The 19815-nt window shown below is 37.0% G+C and overlaps 1 protein-coding gene across 2 annotated transcripts in view; it reads right to left on the minus strand.

Moving 5' to 3' along the window:
• Positions 1–1768: 1768 nt before the first annotated feature.
• LOC139971687 (ATP-binding cassette sub-family C member 10-like) overlaps positions 1769–19815 on the minus strand; it is a 28446-nt gene continuing 10399 nt past the window's right edge. Inside the window, exons 5-18 of one of the 2 annotated variants that reach the window (XM_071978374.1) lie at positions 18773–18963; positions 17471–17722; positions 15839–15937; positions 15003–15192; positions 13460–13720; positions 12176–12287; positions 10804–10978; positions 9436–9651; positions 8683–8810; positions 7922–8091; positions 7094–7254; positions 6383–6636; positions 5482–5725; positions 1769–4840 (exon numbers count right to left, since the gene is read on the minus strand). In XM_071978374.1, the coding sequence (XP_071834475.1) occupies positions 4598–4840; positions 5482–5725; positions 6383–6636; positions 7094–7254; positions 7922–8091; positions 8683–8810; positions 9436–9651; positions 10804–10978; positions 12176–12287; positions 13460–13720; positions 15003–15192; positions 15839–15937; positions 17471–17722; positions 18773–18963 (2696 nt within the window). In that variant the 3' untranslated portion in view covers positions 1769–4597. Of the gene's footprint in view, positions 4841–5481; positions 5726–6382; positions 6637–7093; positions 7255–7921; positions 8092–8682; positions 8811–9435; positions 9652–10803; positions 10982–12175; positions 12288–13459; positions 13721–15002; positions 15193–15838; positions 15938–17470; positions 17723–18772; positions 18964–19815 lie in introns of both variants that reach the window. The other variant, XM_071978373.1, reaches the window with a different exon arrangement.

Below are 19815 nucleotides of genomic sequence, written 5' to 3' on the forward strand. Positions count from 1 at the left end.
CAAGAAATTCGGGCAAAAGTCCTGAAAAATTCGGGCAGCCTAAGAGGAGAAAATATATATATATATATATTTTTTTCTCCTCTTAGGCTGCCCGAATTGTTCAGGACTTTTGCCCGAATTTCTTGTCCTCTGGAAATATATATATATATATATATAAATATGCAGTAGCTTGCCCGAATCTTTTTCAAATTTTTGCCCGACAATTCCATGATTTTCTTTATTTAGCATCATGATGCCCGAATATTTCCGTGTAACACCTCCGTAAGCGCAGTTCATCTGGGCTACCACGCTTTTTGAAATCAATTTTTTTTCTAACTAGTCAATTGTATACCTGGACCAAGGGCGGCGGAACCGGGGGGGGGGCACAGGGGGCACGTGCCCCCCACTTTTCCTCAGGTTAAAAATGTGCCTTTTTTCTACATAAAAATTGAGGTGCCTCAAGTTAGCAAGAGGCCAGGGAACCAGAATGAACACTCGGGAAGGGCCGTTTCCGGCCATCTGAGGGCTTTGTAAATCCAAACATTTTCTAGTACGCTCCGCGCCAACCAATGGTGGCGCTCCGCTCAGATAGTCGTGCATACAACTTTGCAAATCCTGGCTAAGCCCGTGACTTACAATGAATTTCTGCGGGTCAAACTCAAAGCTATTTCGAATGGAAAAGATTTGTTTAGATATTAACAAGAAAGAAAACTCTAATTCGGAAGATTCCTACATTAGCAACTAGCATGATTTCACCTCATTTTGTCTCAAAAGAAAACTTGTTCTTTGTTTCCCAATTTGCGCATTAGATGCAGTGCTAGTATGCATATTTTCCTTTGGGGGGGGGGGGCGTTGATGGAGTGATGTGTTTACACAAATAAGATAATACAATAAGAGTTATAAGGGGTACTAAATATAATGCTGCATCAGTCCAATCGAATATCTGCAAAGTGCCCTTTGATGTCGGTGCCCCCCCAAGATTAGAAGTGCTTCCGCCGCCCTTGACCTGGACATTCCCAACATGAGTGTATATAAGAAACGTATTCTTGTTCATGGACGGTGGGGGGGGGGGTGCCTACAAGCCTAGAAGTACAGGTTTATCGTATTCTTTGTTATATTTTATACTTTTTTGTGAGACAAATTGCAGTCTCACCCGACACAGCGACATTATCCCGCCTACGTGTCGTTGAACAATGTATGTTTTTCTGGAGGTAGCTGAGTACTGTGTTAAAATAATAAATAAGGTAACTAAATAGGAGCTTAAAAAAGATACTGTCCCATTTTTCCCCTTCAAAGTGATGTTACCATTTTTTTCTTTTTCTAATTTACCAAATTTTTGCGGAAGTGTAAATTTCTAAAACGTGAGATTATAAAATAAAGAATGTTTAGATGCAACTTGCAAGGCCTCAGAAGTGCCGTTTCCGGCAATCTGAGAGGCATTGTGTGCCAAAAATTTTCTTGTACGCTACGCGCCAACCGATGGTGGCGCTCCGCTTAGAAAGTGTCACGGGAACTTCCGGGCACAAAAAGTTCTGCCCCCCAAACTGAAATGGTCCCGTACGCCTATGTCAGTAAGCAGCCTTTCAAGTTTTGAACAAACACTGATTTGGGTATTGGTTTTTACTGCTTTTGTTATTTAGCCCCCCTCTCCCTCCCCCATGGCATCTCTTTAGAGAGAAACCGTCTCCCTTCTCAAGGAACAAGGTGGCATAGTGGGCTTGAATATGACAACAAAAGTAACCCAACTAGGCCAATAGACACAAATAATAACAACAGCTTTACAAATAAATTATTTTGCACATATCACATACCGATGGTATATTGTTTATTCTCACACAAGCTGTCTGGGTAAACTTGATTGTTAATAACTGGGATGGGGGGGGGGGGGTATTTATCCTGTAAGTCAACTCCGTACATGATAAACTGTATAGAAAGAACTTAATTCAATATTATTTCATCAATGACCCTCGCCATATGTCATTAAACTTCACGTTCCCCTCGACTACCCCATTATCTGCTTTCTACCTATTAGAGAGTTCTCTGTCAGATACGACCCCCCCACCCCATCCCTTCACTCCTCACCCTATCTTTCTTTAACTTATGACTTAATAAAGAAGTTGAAAAACTATGCATCTAAAGCACTGAGCAGCATCACAGCAAGTTTTGTCCTTTTACAGAATTTGAAGTTTACACCGCATTTTTGGTTTGAAAATCAAAGTAGTTTGACACACATCTTGCTTGCATACCACATAGGATAATGATGATGACAATAGCGAATTATGTTGAAAACCAGGCCAAAAGGAAAATGATGTGGAAATACTGTCAGGGTTAACAACCCAATCCATCAATTCCACAGAAATTAAATAGAACAATAATGACATATATGCATAACATGCTCTCATGAGAGCAGCTTATTCAGAGTTACACAGATCTCTCTCATAACTACGGCTGGAGATTTTCAGAAGATATCATTTTACACATTGTAGATTAATATGCTACAATTACTGACTCATTCGCGGCAACCAAACCAATCGCTTTCTTTAGCCCCTTCCTCCCCCACCCCTTCTTCACAGCTGATTGATTAGTGACTTCCCAAATCAGCTGGTTACATTCATTTCTAAGAATTACTAACCCGGATTAACTAATCCGGATTAATTAAGTATGTATTACGGCTCTAAAATGTAAACTTTCACCCAAAGTGCATCCTGACCATGGCAAAAAGCATTTGTGACCAAATGTGCATACCCTGAGTAGGCTAGCCAAGAGTCCAAAATGCTATGAAAGAGTTGTTGGACATTGGTGACGATTGATGTTAGTTTTTATATATATATTCTCTCAAGGTTTAACACATCTGAGCGACCATAATTCAAGAAAACTAAATAAAAGTTTATCTTCACGCCTTTTCTAAAATTGCTCGACATGGTGTAAAGAAATTTACTCGGTGGATACAAACACAACTGGGTTTCATGAATCAGACAGAATTTTAACTTGACTGCTTAACTTTACTATTAAAGTTCACTATGTAGTATTATGATCAAGATCTTCACGGTTATTTTGGTATTGAACAGAATAAAAATGAACCAAAATCATTGATGGATGATACTTTCAATTGTTTTTAAGCAAATCAACGAAAGGAAGCAAGGAGACGACACAAGATTAACTGGTTATGCTGAATTTTGAGAGTCGGTGGAAAGCCACCTATTCCAGATATGATCTTTCAACTTGGCACATGTGAATCAAACTAAAAAAGAAAACGATATATATATATATATATATATATATATATATATAAATATAACTTTGCAGACATAATTTTACAGTGGTTCAAAACAAGGACACTTAAAACTAAGTCACTATATTTATACCTTTCTCAAACCCAAGCTAAAATGAACATTGTTAAAAGATATTTGAACAAAGGCAATTTAACGTCACTTGACTCGATTTAATACTAATCAAGATGACTTTTTCAAAGAAATGTACATAATGTAGGGTCGGCATACCACCTGAAAAATTGTATTTTTTTCTGTTTCTCAGAGTAAAAAAGTGACCGCACAGAGAACATCAAATTATGCTTTTTGTCCTGATGTTAGTCACACCATGAAGAAAAAATAACTTATTGGTGTTTGTAGACATTAATCTGACAAATGGTTAAACTACTGCCCATATTTCACACTAGCATTTGTTTTCCTTCACAAAAGGAAATCACCAAAATATGTAGCTATATAAATGAACTGACAAGACTAAAAATCAACAACTCATGCGGTCACCATGGATTTGAACATGTAGCTAGTGATGTCAAGACACAGAAAACCATGAAAATATGTCTTCACATAAGATCTGGTTTTAAGCAGTCATGAAACTAGCAACCACAGTGTGTATTCATTCCCGAGACTATGTGCGGAAGAAAGGAGCTGTCCCAGGGGAATAATTTATTACTCAAACTTTGCATGGCAGCTCTGAAGGTTCTGAACTTTGTCAACTATAAAATGATATTGTTCCTTTGTACAAAAAACTGCTAACATATCTTTATAGAACTTATGAAGCATTTTGCTGTGCGATACTGGATAAATTATTCCCTGGTCCCTATTGAACAGTTAATAGATATGGCAATCCTTCAAGCAACTGGATGTACCCTGGAAGTCTGTAAACAAACTCATCACGTTTAAAAAAATTTAAAACTCTGAAATGAACCCAGAACACATTTTACTGTAACTATTATACATAAATCTCTTGTAGAATTCTACAGGGTTCTGTTAAAAGATGCTCTCCTTTTTAACATTTACTTCAAAATTGATCCAACTATTGGAACAGACTTCTCATTTCTAAATTTGCCGCTGGAACGGGACAATCTCTTTCTTAACTGCAACGAGACTGATGGAAAGATAAAATATTAAAAGTCAAAATAAGTAATATTAAATAAATATCTTTGCATCGTGATGTAGTATTAGAAAAGGTGACAACCATTAGCATTGCACTGCACTTGTGAATAAGGGTCGTTGTACCACGTATAATTAACCGACACCTGATAAGAAATGATGAAACACTTAACAAGTTAAAGTTATTAAGTAACAGATCCCAAACCCCCCCCCCCTCACCCCTATTTTTCACTCCACCTTCATCAAGAAGCATTCACAAGCCGGTAAAAGTAAGAAGACGAGTCCTGCAGCAGTAAGTATGGAGGAGAAAATTCCATGACTTTTCCGTTGTTCATGACGAGCACCCTGTCGCTATTGAGAATGGTCTTGATGCGATGAGCTATGGTCAGTACGGTGTTATCAGCAAACTCTTCCCTAATCGTCTGTTGGAGGAGATGATCTGTTTCCATGTCTACACTGGCCGTGGCTTCGTCGATACAGAGAATCTATTGTAAAATAATACAATTAAGAGCATGAGAGTGTGTAGGTGTTCATATCGGATGCTCCTATTAAACACATGCTTTCAGATGCGTTCACGTTTCTGTGTCTGGAGTGGTTCTGAAAATATCTCCGGCAACATTTGTCCATGGAAAGTCTGTCTGTTACAACCAAGTTATTTGAGATTTGCAAACATTTGCATGTTTTTACCCCTTTTGAATACTGCAGATCTTCTAAAGGGCTGACAAATAATGGTTCTGTGTGTTACACCTGGTAGTACTGCCAAATTGACGTGTCTTAATATTTAAAAAAGAAAAGAAACAAAAAAGGTACATCTTACAAGCTAAAACTGGAACTGACATGTAGCATGTACTTGCCTATAGCAACTGTATGCACACTTCTCTTTCATTCTCGTCATTAGTGGGAAGGAGAAAGAACTCGAGAACTTTCCGATAATTTAGTTTTGCAAAATACTAAAAGATTTCTTGAGTGTTCTGCTGCTCTCTGGATTTACTGTTGAAACAAGTTTAATTTTACATCAAGCAGTTGACCTGCGTGCTTGATACGCAGAGTGATTTCACATCAGTCAATTCAACTACGAGGGGGTGGGAAATGTGAACATCTGCATTAATAGACAAGTATGGCTTACCTTTGCCTCTGTTAGTATGGCTCTGGCCAAGCACAGCAGTTGTCTCTGTCCGACAGAAAACTTTTTACCAAGCTCTCCTACTTCAGCGTCCAGACCCCCCAGCCTCTGGACGACCCCTCGTAGATGGCTTTTGTCTAACACCAGCCATAGATCCGAATCGGTGTGGATACCTTTCGGGTCCAGATTCTCCCGGACTGGGGCGTTGAATAGAAATGGATCCTGTGGAATGACAGCGATCCTCGACCTAGAGGAACAAGACACTGTCTAGCTTAGAGTGAATTACTTATATATACATCTTGCTAATTCCATCAAACTCATGTGTTTCAAGGGTGGCATAGTGCATTTACTGTAGTGAACTATTCTTCCACACAGTTGCACAAACGATTTGACCAACATTCAAATACAGTAAACATGGAGTTTGGTATAGTGTCATTGGATTTTATCAAATGTAATGTTTGTTCTGGTTTGAAAGTTGTAAGCAATTTTCTTATCAAAAATGTAACTTCAAAACAATTTTTAAAATTTAAATTTTGTTGATCGAAAAAGGAATTTCAAAACAATTTTTAACTTTGTTTATCAAAAAAGTTATTTCAAAACAATTTTTTGAAGAGGAAAGAGAAGAAAGCATTCAATTTTTAGCAGATGGTGAATGACAGACCCTGGTCAATTCACATCATGGTGAACAGTGTTCACGTTGTGAACAAAATTCTTATCTTATGGCACATGGCAAAGTGCTGACCAACTCAATGAGTAATAGCGACAAGTGAATTTCTGCCAACTGGTCTTAGACCTACCAGAAACATGTGTTAACCTTAATTCCTCTACAGATGATGGGTCCTTGTTTTAAATCTTTACCTCCTATCGTAATCCCAACGTAAATCTCACAAGAATCATATATTACCTTAAATCTTCTAGAGGTAGCTGTGATATTTCTATACCATCTATGGTAACAGAGCCTTCTTGAATCTCCACCATCCTAAATAGCACCAGAAATAGGCTGGATTTACCAGAGCCTGTCCTTCCAACAATGCCAACCTTTTCACCAGCTTCCACACTGAATGTGACCTCATCTAAGGCATTTGGTAAATGGGAACGGTAGCGTAGACAGATGTCCTTAAAGATAATCCTGCCCTGTGAGGGCCAATTAATAGGGGCCTATGAAACAAAATCATAAAAAAAAAATAAATAGGAATAATAACAGTAAGGCTAAAAAAATAAAAATAACACATATTGAGGGGGCAATGCACAAATTGTGAGGTAATGAAAGTAGTTGTATAGAAAAGTGCTTGATGAAAGTAAGTTGGTTATGTTCCTTGAAATGGGGAATCAGGAGATCAAACATGATTCTAACCAATCATATATATATATATTTAGGAGAAAGTATAAACAGAGTTGTAAAGAGCCACATCATTTCACAAAGTTGAGTTGAGTTATCGGCAGTGTTGTTACTCGAGAAGACTCATCAACTCAAGCCATTATACTGTCCCTTTTAGAAGGGCACACTTCAAAATCCCTTTTGATTCTGCTTACTCTTGACAACTTTTGCAAAACTGGGGGAATTTGGGGGGGGGGGAAGGAGTTGAAATGGCTATTTCAATAAAATGTAACTTACAATCATTCCTGCTTGATCCCTCTCCGATGGTACGCCGTCTATGTACTGTTGTGCTCTCTCCATGCTGATCATATTCTTTTCCGTCTCCGTGAAAGAAGTGACCAGATTGATGAGAAGACTGGTGATGGATAGGGAATAGGAGAGCACCAGACCAACAAGTCCTTCATAAACACACAAACAAACAACAAACAAAAAAGCATGATAAATATTTCAAAATACAAAATCAGGTCACCGTCAATCCTCCAGTCATTCTGTTTAAGGTCAGAGATGGAGCAGGAGGAGGCGGGGTGATGTGTGGTAGATGAGGGAAGAAGCATAGTCTAATAAAAAAGACACTGAGTATTGGGTAAAACAATACCAGCTTCAACCTATGTCACATCATCAATGTAATACTTTTATTATGCCAATGCCCACACAACTAGCTTAACTCAAACAACTACATAACAATATAGTTAAAAAACTACTGCATATTTCCTCCAAACTGTACTGTTACACTTTGTGTAATGGAGATAGCTTCTCATGTCAAGGTGTTACGTTGCAAATTGGCAATAAACGTAGGGTGGAATAACTTGGATGTGAACATTTTTTCTTATCCTTTTTGTTGCTGGTTTTAATGAAACACGCTGAAATCTGCCCAAAAACGATTACGATACCCAGAAGAAGATATCCCCCATGTCTCTATCTACAAAGATAACTTTCTAATTTTATCCATCAGTGGAATGGGAAAATGTACATTGAGATGGCGTCATATTTTATATCATATATCTTTCATATACCAAACGTGACTCGTTAACAACTGGGTGATCAATTTTGCAAATGTTTTACTACCTGGACTAATTCCCTTGAAGTGATGCTGTATGACTGCAATGAATGCGACTGCCGTAACCACCATAACACCCAGCATCTGCAGCCTAAAGAACAACCAGGCTGTCACTGCATAGCTTGAAAATCTGGCTTTCTGATTGGTTTCCAGTCTTTCCTTGTTTTCATTCTTGAATCTGAAATAACAACGATACTACCTATTAGAGACAGCTCTTTGCGGTGATCGTTGTCCATATTCTTGACATTATGTCATACTTCACAAACCGGTAACAATATTGTTTAATATCTTTCACTGGTTCAAACATTATACTACCAGGTTCAGCTAATGGCCTCTAGTCCAATTGATGTGAAAATAAAACTAAAATTTACCTGGGTGCAAATTAAAGGCTGAGGGAGAGGGAGGGGGGAGTTGCAGGGTGTAATGTAGTTAGAAATCAGTTTGATCGTCTTCATGGAATATCTTTCTACTCAAAGACTTGTCTTAAATCTAACCAAATCCATAATGATGCAGTGAACAATTTCAACATACCTGGAGAGATCCATACAAACACTTTTGACTTCGTGTGAAATGTCCAAAAAGAATGGAATGCATGCAAGCACCTGTTGTGAATGGTGTATTAACATTGGCTTTCCAACCTGACATAGATGACTCTGGGAATGTTTTTAGGAATCAAAACCTTGCTAGATCTGAAGATAAATTGGAAGATTGACTTCAAGTGTAATCTCTACTACCCTAGTCTTTTTATAAATTAGGGATTGATTGTTACCTCTGCGAAGCCCTCAATGCTCTGATTGTTGTAAGCCCTGCCAGAGATTCTGAGAAATGTGCATAAATCGGTGACATTGTAATGCTGTATATTCTCTTCAACTCTCGAGATGTTAATCTGTAATAATTCTGCAGAGGGAAGAGGGATATCCATCCATTTTTATGCAAACAATAAACATGTAAACTTCAAAAGTTTAAATGATAAACTAACAGCACTGAGTTAGAAAGGCTTATAAAGTTGTACTATGTGACATCCATGTATATGTCATAGATATACTACAGGTACAAACACACAAATTGCAACGTATTTCAAAATACAGAGCTGCGAATGTCTTGTGTTACATTTGTAATTGTACAATAAAAAGACTTGGAACTCTGACATTAGATAAATACTGAGCATACCAAGGAAAATATATATGACAATAACAATAGCTTTAGGGGGTTTCTGCCTAACCTAAGCATCTGGGTGGATTTAAAAACCTGGAAAAATACTGAGAACTCCAAGAAAAAATATATATATGACAACAACAATAGTTTTAGGGTCTTTCTACCTAACCTAAGCATCTGGCTGGATTTAAAAGTCCTGTAACTTTCGGATCTAACGTAAAGTTTGAGATGTCGACCTTCAACTCTGGTATCATTTGCAAGCAGGTGTCCCTCAAAATCATTTATCCCCCCCTCACCTCCCAGAAATGGGTGGGGACCCCCTCAATGTAGACCCATCCCCTAGGCCACAACAAACTAGTCTACTCACTTGTATAAAATAATAGTAGATGGCAATTGGTATAAGAACAAGGATGAACCACGGTAACCCCACACAGGTGACCACCAGGGCACCAAGGGTACCATACAGCTGTGCCAGGAAGATGTTGAGGATAAATGGAAGCCCTTCATCAATGGTACAGATATCTGATGAAAACCGGTTCATGATGCGACCTATCGGAGTCTCGTCGAAAAACTTGATGGGAGCCTGTGTTGTGGAATGATTTAATTAATAATATAATAAACAATTAAATCTTGAATAGATCTGTCTGTTATGACTAATTTATGACATGTCCATACCAAGATGGGCAGAAGTTACACATTGATCCAGATTTTAATTGTTTATGATAAAATCAAGAGAAGTCAGTTGAATGATGAATGTGGAGATTCAAATTACTTTACTATTAAAGGGACATTCCCTGTAGCTGATGTAGTTGATGATGAATAAAAATGGCTGAGATGTTCTGTATGTAGAGGTCAAAACCACATTTTATATTGCATATCATGGCGGTGGTATTTTGTGATTAATGCACCTGACAACAATTATGGAATGATGTCATCACAGCAATTCAGTTGAACACGTCCCTGTTCTTTCTGTAAACTATTTAACTCGGTGGTATTTTGTGATGAATGCACCTGGCAACAATGGTGGAATCACAGCAATGCAGTTGAACACGTTCGAGTTCTATCTGTAAACTATTTAACTCACTAATATTCATAGAGGAAAAGATTATTTCTACAACACAAAGTTGTGATTTGATCGAAATTCTAAATACAGAGAACCTTAACGGCTATTAAAACAAACACTCCTAACACCTACTTCTATGCTTCTTAAAGGGATATTCCCGTGGCATAAAATGTGGCACTTATATGGAAAAGAATTCAAGGATAAATCAACAAGAACATTATAATAGGCAAGTAAAGCTTTCAAAAATACTTGCCATTATGACCATGTACTGTGATCTACTCCAGGGAAGAAGCTAGGGTTTAAGCCTACCAAACTTAAAATCCTACTAAATCAACTAAATCTTTAGGTAGTGATAAGATATTGAAATGGGGTCTGCAACGAGACAGTGTAGTATATTATTCTTTTCCATATAAGTGTCGCATTTTCTGCCACTGGAATATCCCTTTAAGAAGCATACAAGTAGACCTGTGTTAAATAAGAATATTACAGATGGACATTCACCAGACCTAATTCTAGCTAGCTACCGAGACAGATAGATAAACAGATGAAGTAATTTCCAAAGTAATCGAATGAACATCTGCTGAATTAAATATACGTGCTAAACTATTCTTCAATACTTCCTCATATTGTTTGACTAACACTGACAGCTACGAGATATCAATGCTTTTTCACCTTGAGAATTTGTCTGAGGATCTTGCTATGGACTATTTTAGCTGCGCAGAGACCGCTGTAGGCGAACGAGAATGCTCGTATCAAGGTGAAGACGGAATTGGCTGCGGCGATGCCTCCATAAACGCCCAAGTAAAACTTCAAATCTTTAGAAGATGGTTGCGTATGGTTACCACTGCTGCTAGGAAAAAAGAAATTGAATTTTTTTAGGACTCCTTAAAAGTATCAATGATACTATTCATAATGAGCAGCATTCAGAGGGTTGAATAACTGTAGAATTGAAGTGGAAACATTTTGATGATATTTTTTCTGTTATTTTCACACTTGAAAATTTTGAAATTAAATCAAAAGGTTTATGGTAGTGCAATATATGTAAAGCACTGGTGCCCATTCTATACTGTAACACAAATCATCAACGGAAAAAAAAAAGAAGAATCCTTTATGACAAGAAAATGTTGAGATGGGAATCTCCACTATCAGTATGGATGTTTTGAGATTTCTGAGTTAGCATCAAATTGTCTGCTTTCCATTTAAGATAAAACTTGTAAATGGTGAAATATGTTGGTCTTGATGAAGTCGGGTAAAAAAATAATAAACTATCACCAAAGACAAGGTAGAGATGAAACTTCGGAATAAATATCTGTAGCTTAAATTTCACGAAGTTGCTTCTTTCATTGGTCAATTCAATAGGAAGAGAAAGCAGGGGGTGCCTCAGAAAGTGAGGGCGCAGCGAAAATGGTTTAGGTATATAGCAAGGGTTCCCTAACTGGGGTGCATGAACCCCAGGGGGTGCGTGAATCCATACCAGGGAGTTCCTGAGACGTTTCTCAAAGTCAAAACTAGAATACTTTTTGTTTAACTAAAATCTGATTTATCATATAAATTAGTAATGTACAAAAGTCGTCCCTATCAACATACTCTTTTTGCGTTCCATACGCATATGTTGCCATAGTAGTACCGTACCGTGCATGTGATAAATAACTGAATGATGAAACAGACACATGCCACATGACTTTGGTGAAGTTGGTGTACGCATGACAGTACGTCGTGAAGATAAAGAGCTGATCTGATCTTGAAGTTTCCAAATATTATTGTTCATCTCGTTTTGTTTCATTACAATATTACACTATAAACTTGATCTTTTACAAAGCACTGGGTTATGCGCATTACGTTATAATAATTACACAGATCGTGTCTCGAAAAGTTTGGGGTTCGTGGACAACTCTGACATCCACAGGGGGTTTGTGGGGGGATAACTTTAGGGAAACTCTGGTATATAGAAAGTGCATGTTAAGACTTGAATAGAGGAAAGAGAGGAGAGACATAAGAGTATATTACTGATCGGCCAGTGAATTATCAGGTCTGTGATACGGACCTTGTGGGAGTAATGCCATCCAGCTGCTCATGGATATAGTAGGTGATGCTATTGGAATCGTGTGCCTTCACCACCCAGTACGACAGCCACCAGTCACTGATGTTTCGTGATGCTGAACGAAAAAAAAGCAAAAAAACAACATGTATGTATTAAATAACTTTGTAAGCTGTCATTGAAGTTTTTGTAATGGTCGTAGATTGTAAAATATTACCCGTTCATTTATAAAAAATACAATTATACTATTTAATTTTGCAAGTAACGAAAATAATATCCAGGTGTTACAATTTGCTTTGCATTTGCTAAAAATATGGAAACAAATTTTTATCAAAGATTCAAAACCAAGAAAATCATGATAAAATTAGGTGCTTTGCAACATATGGTCCTTGTTTCATCCAAATCTGTGCTACTTATATATTTATTTGTGCTACTTATTTACTGATTTATTTAATTACTATTTACTTATTTTCCCTCTGGATGACTTTTCAGTCATGCCCAGTCCTGAAACAAATTTAATTTCTTGTAGATTTCCATTAACCTTGACCAACTGACATTTATGCCTTTTTACATGCTCCAGGTTGAACAAGCATCAAGCAGTTAGTAGTATCTAATTAATCTAATCTAATTAATCAATAATGGAATCTTCAATGAATTTGCATTGCTAATACAGAAAGCTTGTAATATTTACATAACTTAAAGATCTCTGAAATTGGTTGACAGATACAACAGAGAAAAAAATGTCAATTAAACTCACTTCATTGATCATCTTTGTGAAATAATCTGGTAAATTTGTCTGTGACATAAACTCATAAAGACAAGAATGAAACAAAGATAGGAAAGATCCCAGACCCTAGGAACTGGTTTTACACATTACACCTCGCTTGTTTGATTTTTATTTCTAATTTATTTCTATTATTATTTTCTTTACCATGTACCAAGCATCTTTCCCCCTTTTCTCATAGACCAAGGAGCAATAAAGAAGACCAAGAAGCAAAAATCCGCTCAAAAATAAAGATCTAGACACTTTGGATGGTAGAATGAGAAGGAGGGGCGGTGACCGGAGGAGCCGGTCGTAGAAGGTGCACAGTGTTCAAAGGTTACCAGGATATTCTAGGCACGGAAGAATGAGGGTGCTAAGGTTGTGGGGAGACAGGTAAGCGAGGAACGAAGTAAATATAGCAGTGTTATAACAATGATAACCGTTTGAGGAGAGGGAGGGAGGCTTGTGCTATGTATTAACAGCCATTTTCTCTGAAATCTTTACAATACCGACAACAATGATCTCACCTTGCATGAGGAACAGAGAGATGAGAACTATCCAAGCCAAGACACTTCCGACAGCCCTCCAGTAGGCCTTGTAGACGTGGACCTTGACAACGCCCGTCTCCTTCTCTTCATCCTGGACTAATTTCACATCCGATTTCTTCTCCTTACGAGATGAACTGTCACTGCTCTCGGTCTCACTATCGCTGGCTTTCTCTGCATCTTCTGATTTGTAATCCAAATCTTGTAATACTGCTGTGTTACTGAATATCTTGTCTGGTGGGCCTGTCCATTGAACAAATAGAATGAGACTTTTATTATTTATATCTAGAATCTGTATTTTTATTGGGGCTACCATTGTATTACTTTTTGTAAATCTAGTACTATTTGTTGGTTAAGAACCAGGACCTGATGGCAGCAACAAATACATGAACCTAACTTTTGCATGAAACAAAGAATATGGGAATGTGGGAGAGCAAATGATGAAGTGGGGGAGGAGGGAAAGGGGGGAGGCTGGGACCTCTCAGTTGCAAACAGCACACGCAAACTCAGCCTTTCCTGTCCAGCTGTGGTTAATAATGTTTGTACATCAATACACCATGCTTCTTTATGCTTTCTGGACTCCTTGATATTGTTAAGTGAAATGATTTTTTTCCTTTAAGTTTTCTTAAAATAGTTAATAGCGTTGCTGTCAACTGAGACAACATATTAAGATACTAGATGTGCAAGGTAGTCAACTAATTTCAACAGCTGTATTTCTGGTTTCTTGTGTCAAATCTTTTGAATAGAATTATTACAATTTAATCATACTGAAAAACATCAGTAAGATAGATTAAACAAGCTTTCATTATATACTATAACAAAAATTAAATAGAAATGTAGACAGTATCAGGCTTTGTCAACTCAACTTTCATGTATTTTATTATTAGTTTCATTATTAGTATTAGTCTAGGCCTACTAGTACATATTTGTAAAGCACATTTGAGCATTTTCCATGGAAATTGCGCTACATCAAATGTCAATTTTGTTATTATTTTGAAAATTTATAACAAATATGTAAAGTAAGAAGAAAAGCTTTGATGGATAAAGTTTTTTTATTTCAAAGTACTTCTTAGTGATCCTTGAGGCATTCAGTCTTTTAGCAATTTCATTTGCATTGTTGTCATTACTGTTACAGAAATGTACATTAGGTAACATTCTATGAGTAAGGGATACAAATTTGTACCATATGGTGTCCCTTTGCAATACAAATCAACACAAACTTTCTGTGTTTAAAATTAAAGAAAAAAAAAGAAAAAAAAAAGAAAAAAAAAGAGGAATGATTTGGCAAAGACAGGTGGCTCCCTTTACATAAAGTGCAAGTAATTTGCCTTCTTACTTTTTAATATCAACTTACAGAGAAAATGTGCCTTACTGATCCACAATGCAATGTTGAGACAATCGAAGCCATGAAAATGATACCCGATTTATGTAAGTAACTGTGTATGGATAATTAAAAATCCATACTGCCAAATACCGACAAAACAAATAATACTGTGCCAAAGGTTTTGTTATTGCTTCGACTTACCAAAGTCTCTTATTCTCCCTTTATGCATAACAATTATGACATCTGCCTCCTGTAGGTACCTAGTGTGGTGTGTGCAGAGAATTCGAGTCTTGTGCTGGAGCAGTCCCATGATGCACTCGGAGAAGAGATGAGTGCCAACGTGAGCATCTACTGCCGACAGTGGATCATCCAGCAGATAAATATCTTTATCCTGTATTTAATTAACAAGGTTCAATAAACATATGTCATCAAACTGAAATGTTGACAATATTGAATGAATGTGTATAAGAAGGTTGGCCTGACGTTTCGATCCTAGCAGGATCTTCTTCAGAGGCCAAATGACAAGTAACAGTAATAGAAGGGACAAAAACACGCACAGAATACAGACAGGTTAATGAGCATGGTGAACACAAAGAGAAGGATGAAAGGGGATTAGTAGACAAGGGATGGAGAGAAGAAAGAAAGAAACCAACAGGGGAAGAGGAGAGGTAGGAGATAAAAAGTGGAGGGACAAAGAAAGGATTAAGGGAAGGGGGTAGGAATTATTTAACGTTAAAGCTCTTATTTTTTTTATCAGTACTAATCTGTTTTCCACTATGTAAATACATTGTGTTTCTGTATACATGAATGTTACGATGCATTTCTTGTCGCTCCGACAGGCTCTTTCTGCTGGCCTGATCGATCAAAGAGACCTAACAAACTTCAACCCACTGCTTTATGTGCAAATTAGGCTAGGAATCAGCTCTGTAATAACGTTATCAAGTACCATAGGCTTTAGGCTAGCTGATGATAGGCTAAGGATTATATATATGAATATGTATGTCTATATATGCAAATGAGACGCTGCTCTAACTTACCTGATATACTGCCCTCGCTAGAGAGACTCTCGCCTTTTGACCACCGCTAAGTGTCACTCCATTTTCACCAACTTCAGTTTCATCTCCAGCTGGTAGGACCTGTGTTGCAATGATATACGACTTATATTACTTATGTACAGTAGTACTCAAATCACTGTGAACACACTATAGGTGCAGGCTTCTCGTTGTAAAGGCACTGTTAGCCAAAGAGATACAAGAGAGTGGGAATCAATGTAAAGGAAGAAATCATTTTTAAACAATTCAGTCATCCTTAAAGTACCTTCGCAGTTGGTGATTTGAACTGCAAGCAAACCACTATGTCAAAGGCGCTATTTCTGAATTTCTCAAGTGCTTTCAAAACGGCCCTACCGAATCAGTTCATTCAAGATTTACCACTGAGTCATGGTTATCACATTGGCTAGCTCATTTCTCATTTCTTCAGAATTATCACTTGGGGAGTGAACAAGTCTTTTCTTCACAGATAGAATACCATGAACCAGACTCATCCATAACCTGGACATCAAAAGGGCTAGAACTTGGAACCAGACCATCATGTTTTGACATTGTCTCCTTAAAAAACACTAAAAACATGAAAGAAAAGTTTTTATCCTTCATGTATTTTGTGGTTGATTTTGGGTATATATTTGATACTGTTGGATTATGAAGTACAATTCATAAACCTTTCACTCAAACTTTCATTTCAAAATACAGAAGATTTTTTTTGGTTGGAAAACTTCAGATTTGTTTTCATGTGATTAAGGCTATTATAAAGATGAGAACGCTTGTGATCAAAAGTTTTAGAACAGAACTTGGTAATTTAAATGATTAAATCAGTTATGTTCATATGGCCTATCAAGATGGAAGGATATCTCAGTTTGAAAGCTAGCTATCTGATTTTGAACATTTTAGGATGCATTTGGTGAAACCGCTGATTGGAGACCAAACACAAGAGACTGTTTAACCTTCAAATATGACACCAAACCATAGCTTTAATAATTCTCCTAATTTATAAACAAAAATCTTTATATCTTAAATTCCAAGATATAATTAATACAACATGTAAATTTCTAGATTTAATAGTCCACCAATTACCGGCAGCTACAGTAATAGTACATTCCTAGGTCATTGTAAATCAAAAACATGTTAAAAAAAGTGAAAGCAACATCAGAGCTAGATAAAAATGTTTGTTTTTACATCATTTGATGTAACTGTAAAAATATTTGTCTCAAGTGGAAACTGGAACTTTTTATGTGAAACTTTGTGTAAAAATGCTGTTTCTTTAAAATTAAGAGTTTTAAATGATAAAATTCATCAATGCATGTGTAAGGTCAGTGAAGGGAAGCCACTGTTGAAGACAAGAAAGGACTGTCAAAGAAGGCTAATGATTCTCTACTTCTTTAAGAGATGAACAAGTCATTTCTCTCTCCTCTACACCCAAGTTAGAAGAATTTCAAATACAAACTGGTTCAAATAGGAATTACAAGTGGCAGCAGACAAGACTAGTTTTCCTCGATTTCTACTTGAAAATATCATTTTTGATTTCTTATTTCTGCCAAATTGTCTAGTCATGTTAAACTTATTTTTAACACCTAAACTCTTCATTATAATACAACAATAAAGTATCAAGTTTACCTTAAAATCTTCCTCCAGGGCACATGCTTGCACAACCTGGTTGTAAAACCGAAAATTGAATGTATTTCCAAAGAGGATGTTTTCCCTGACTGTGGCATGTTGGATCCAGGATTCTTGACTGACGAGGCCAAACCCACCCGTGAGGTCTGTCACGCAGATGTGACCTGCCTCTTTTGTCATCTCTGCTGTGATCGCTGCCAAGAGAGAACTCTTGCCAGAACCTACTGTGCCTATCACACCGACCAGTTGTCCCTGATTAAAATAAAAAAAGAAAGAAGTAAAAAAAAAAATGATTATAATCCCAGTTTTTATTTTCGGATTGTACTTTATCATTGAATACAAAACTAATGGCTAATAGATGGTACATCAGTATGCCTGCTACATTAAAGTGGGTAAGAGGCTGATCAAATCTGTTGTGCTTGAAGGGGATACAATGAAAGGCTGAAAGGTTCCCTGCTACCCAGCCCCCCCCCTGGCAAAGAGAAAAACAAAGAAGACTGAAGGGTCCCCCACCCTCCACATCCAGTCTAGGTGGCATTGCACTGGTCATGATAGACAAGTATGACACTGTGCTGTTATTGAATTTAAGGTTAAGCAACTTGAGGGGATGGGAGAACAAGCCTTTTCCCAAATTCTCTCAGACTTTTCTCCCTTTTCCAACAAATTTTCTCATGAAATTGTTCAAGGTTCAAAGAAGCAGTATAGCAGACACTTCAACGAAAATAAGTTACAGTAGTTTCTGGTAGAATAAATGTAACCTTATATGGCATGTGCAATGTTCCCTGTAAACTAATCTCTGCTCTGTTCATACAAATTACTGTAGTTCTCTACACCCATCTCCTGAAACAGTCTACTGCATGTGGCATGATGACATTGTAAACAGCAGAGCATGGTGTACTGTATATTTTACTTCCTTAAACAGTATTTATTTATTTTGCATGTCAAGTGCATGAAATTCTCAAGATCATGAAATTCTTCCACTACCTTCTACACTTCCCTAATATAATAATTACTATTCTTTACCATTGTTCTATTCTCCCCTTTATTATGCAAGTCTTGAAAGGATTGAATTTTTTTAAACATTTTTTATTGATTTATGTCCTTTTTTTTTCCATTGCTTCCTATTCCTAATCCTTTTTGAAATTTTCACTGAAATAATCTGTAACTGAGATGACAACTTCTGAGCAATGTTATCTTATATTTAATTATCAACTAGGAGAGTTTTCTCAATCATCAATTTAATCTCCACAAAAGTCCCTAATGATATGATCAAATAAGTTATAAATCAATTAAGACACCAACCTTGAGAATATGAAGATTAATATTTTCCAGCCATAGGGTTCCATTCCAATCTTTCTGTTGATTCTGAGGATCCTCGCTATCCTCCTCGGCATCCTTTGTCGTCGAGGTAGCCTCCTCTTCAGAGGTTTGTCGCTGCCTCTCCCAATGAAAATAGCCATCACGGACGCCTAAGCTTGTATCGGGGGAGTTGTCTATATAGATCAAAAGAACAATTCAATCAAATCTCGATCCATACTTTTCTTGAAACAAAAACAGATAGCGATCAATCGCAAAGCAATGGACAAGGATTTTGTGGACATAAATGTCACAACACAAGAATTGTCACCAGAAACATGAGAAATCATTGAGCAGAAATAATGGACAAAATTTAAAGGAAACTTGCACATGCGGATATATACTTAAGAGCTGCAACATTCATTCTATTATTAATAAAAATGCCAAAATGAAACCAATTTCAAGTCTAAATCATATATATCTTTTTTGGGGGGCTTTATAATGTAGTAAACAATCTGCTCATGCACTTCAGTAATAATCTGAAACTGATGTCATAAACAGAGGCAGGACATGATCTTAATGTTTGGTTGACACCTGCAGACTATTAGAGCAAGTTGAGGGCGGTATCACTACTCCACTTAAACATACAGCACTGAGTCATTTGTGTATCGCTTTTCGTGATGTCTGGTAGGGTTATGTAGTGGAGATAAATATTCATATTGCAATATAGCGCTTTGAAACGCTGTATTAAGCGCTATATAAGTGTTATTTATTATTATAAATATAATTTTATCTTGCCGTCAGAATGTGCTCCAACGGAAATCACTTTGTTAGTCTGTTGATATGAACCACACTTTCATCTCACAGGTTGATACCTTAGTAGAAACCAACTTTGCATATATTATCAGAATCAGGGCTGAACTCCATACTGCCTCATTTTTTATTTTCTTAATGTAAGAAAGAAACTTTTTGAATAACTTGGACAAAGACATTGATCAATTTACTGTATGTGAACCACGACACTGGTTGGTTTACAGTGATGTCACAAA

The sequence above is a fragment of the Apostichopus japonicus genome, chromosome 8 (assembly GCF_037975245.1).
Source record: "Apostichopus japonicus isolate 1M-3 chromosome 8, ASM3797524v1, whole genome shotgun sequence".
Taxonomy (NCBI): domain Eukaryota; kingdom Metazoa; phylum Echinodermata; class Holothuroidea; order Aspidochirotida; family Stichopodidae; genus Apostichopus; species Apostichopus japonicus.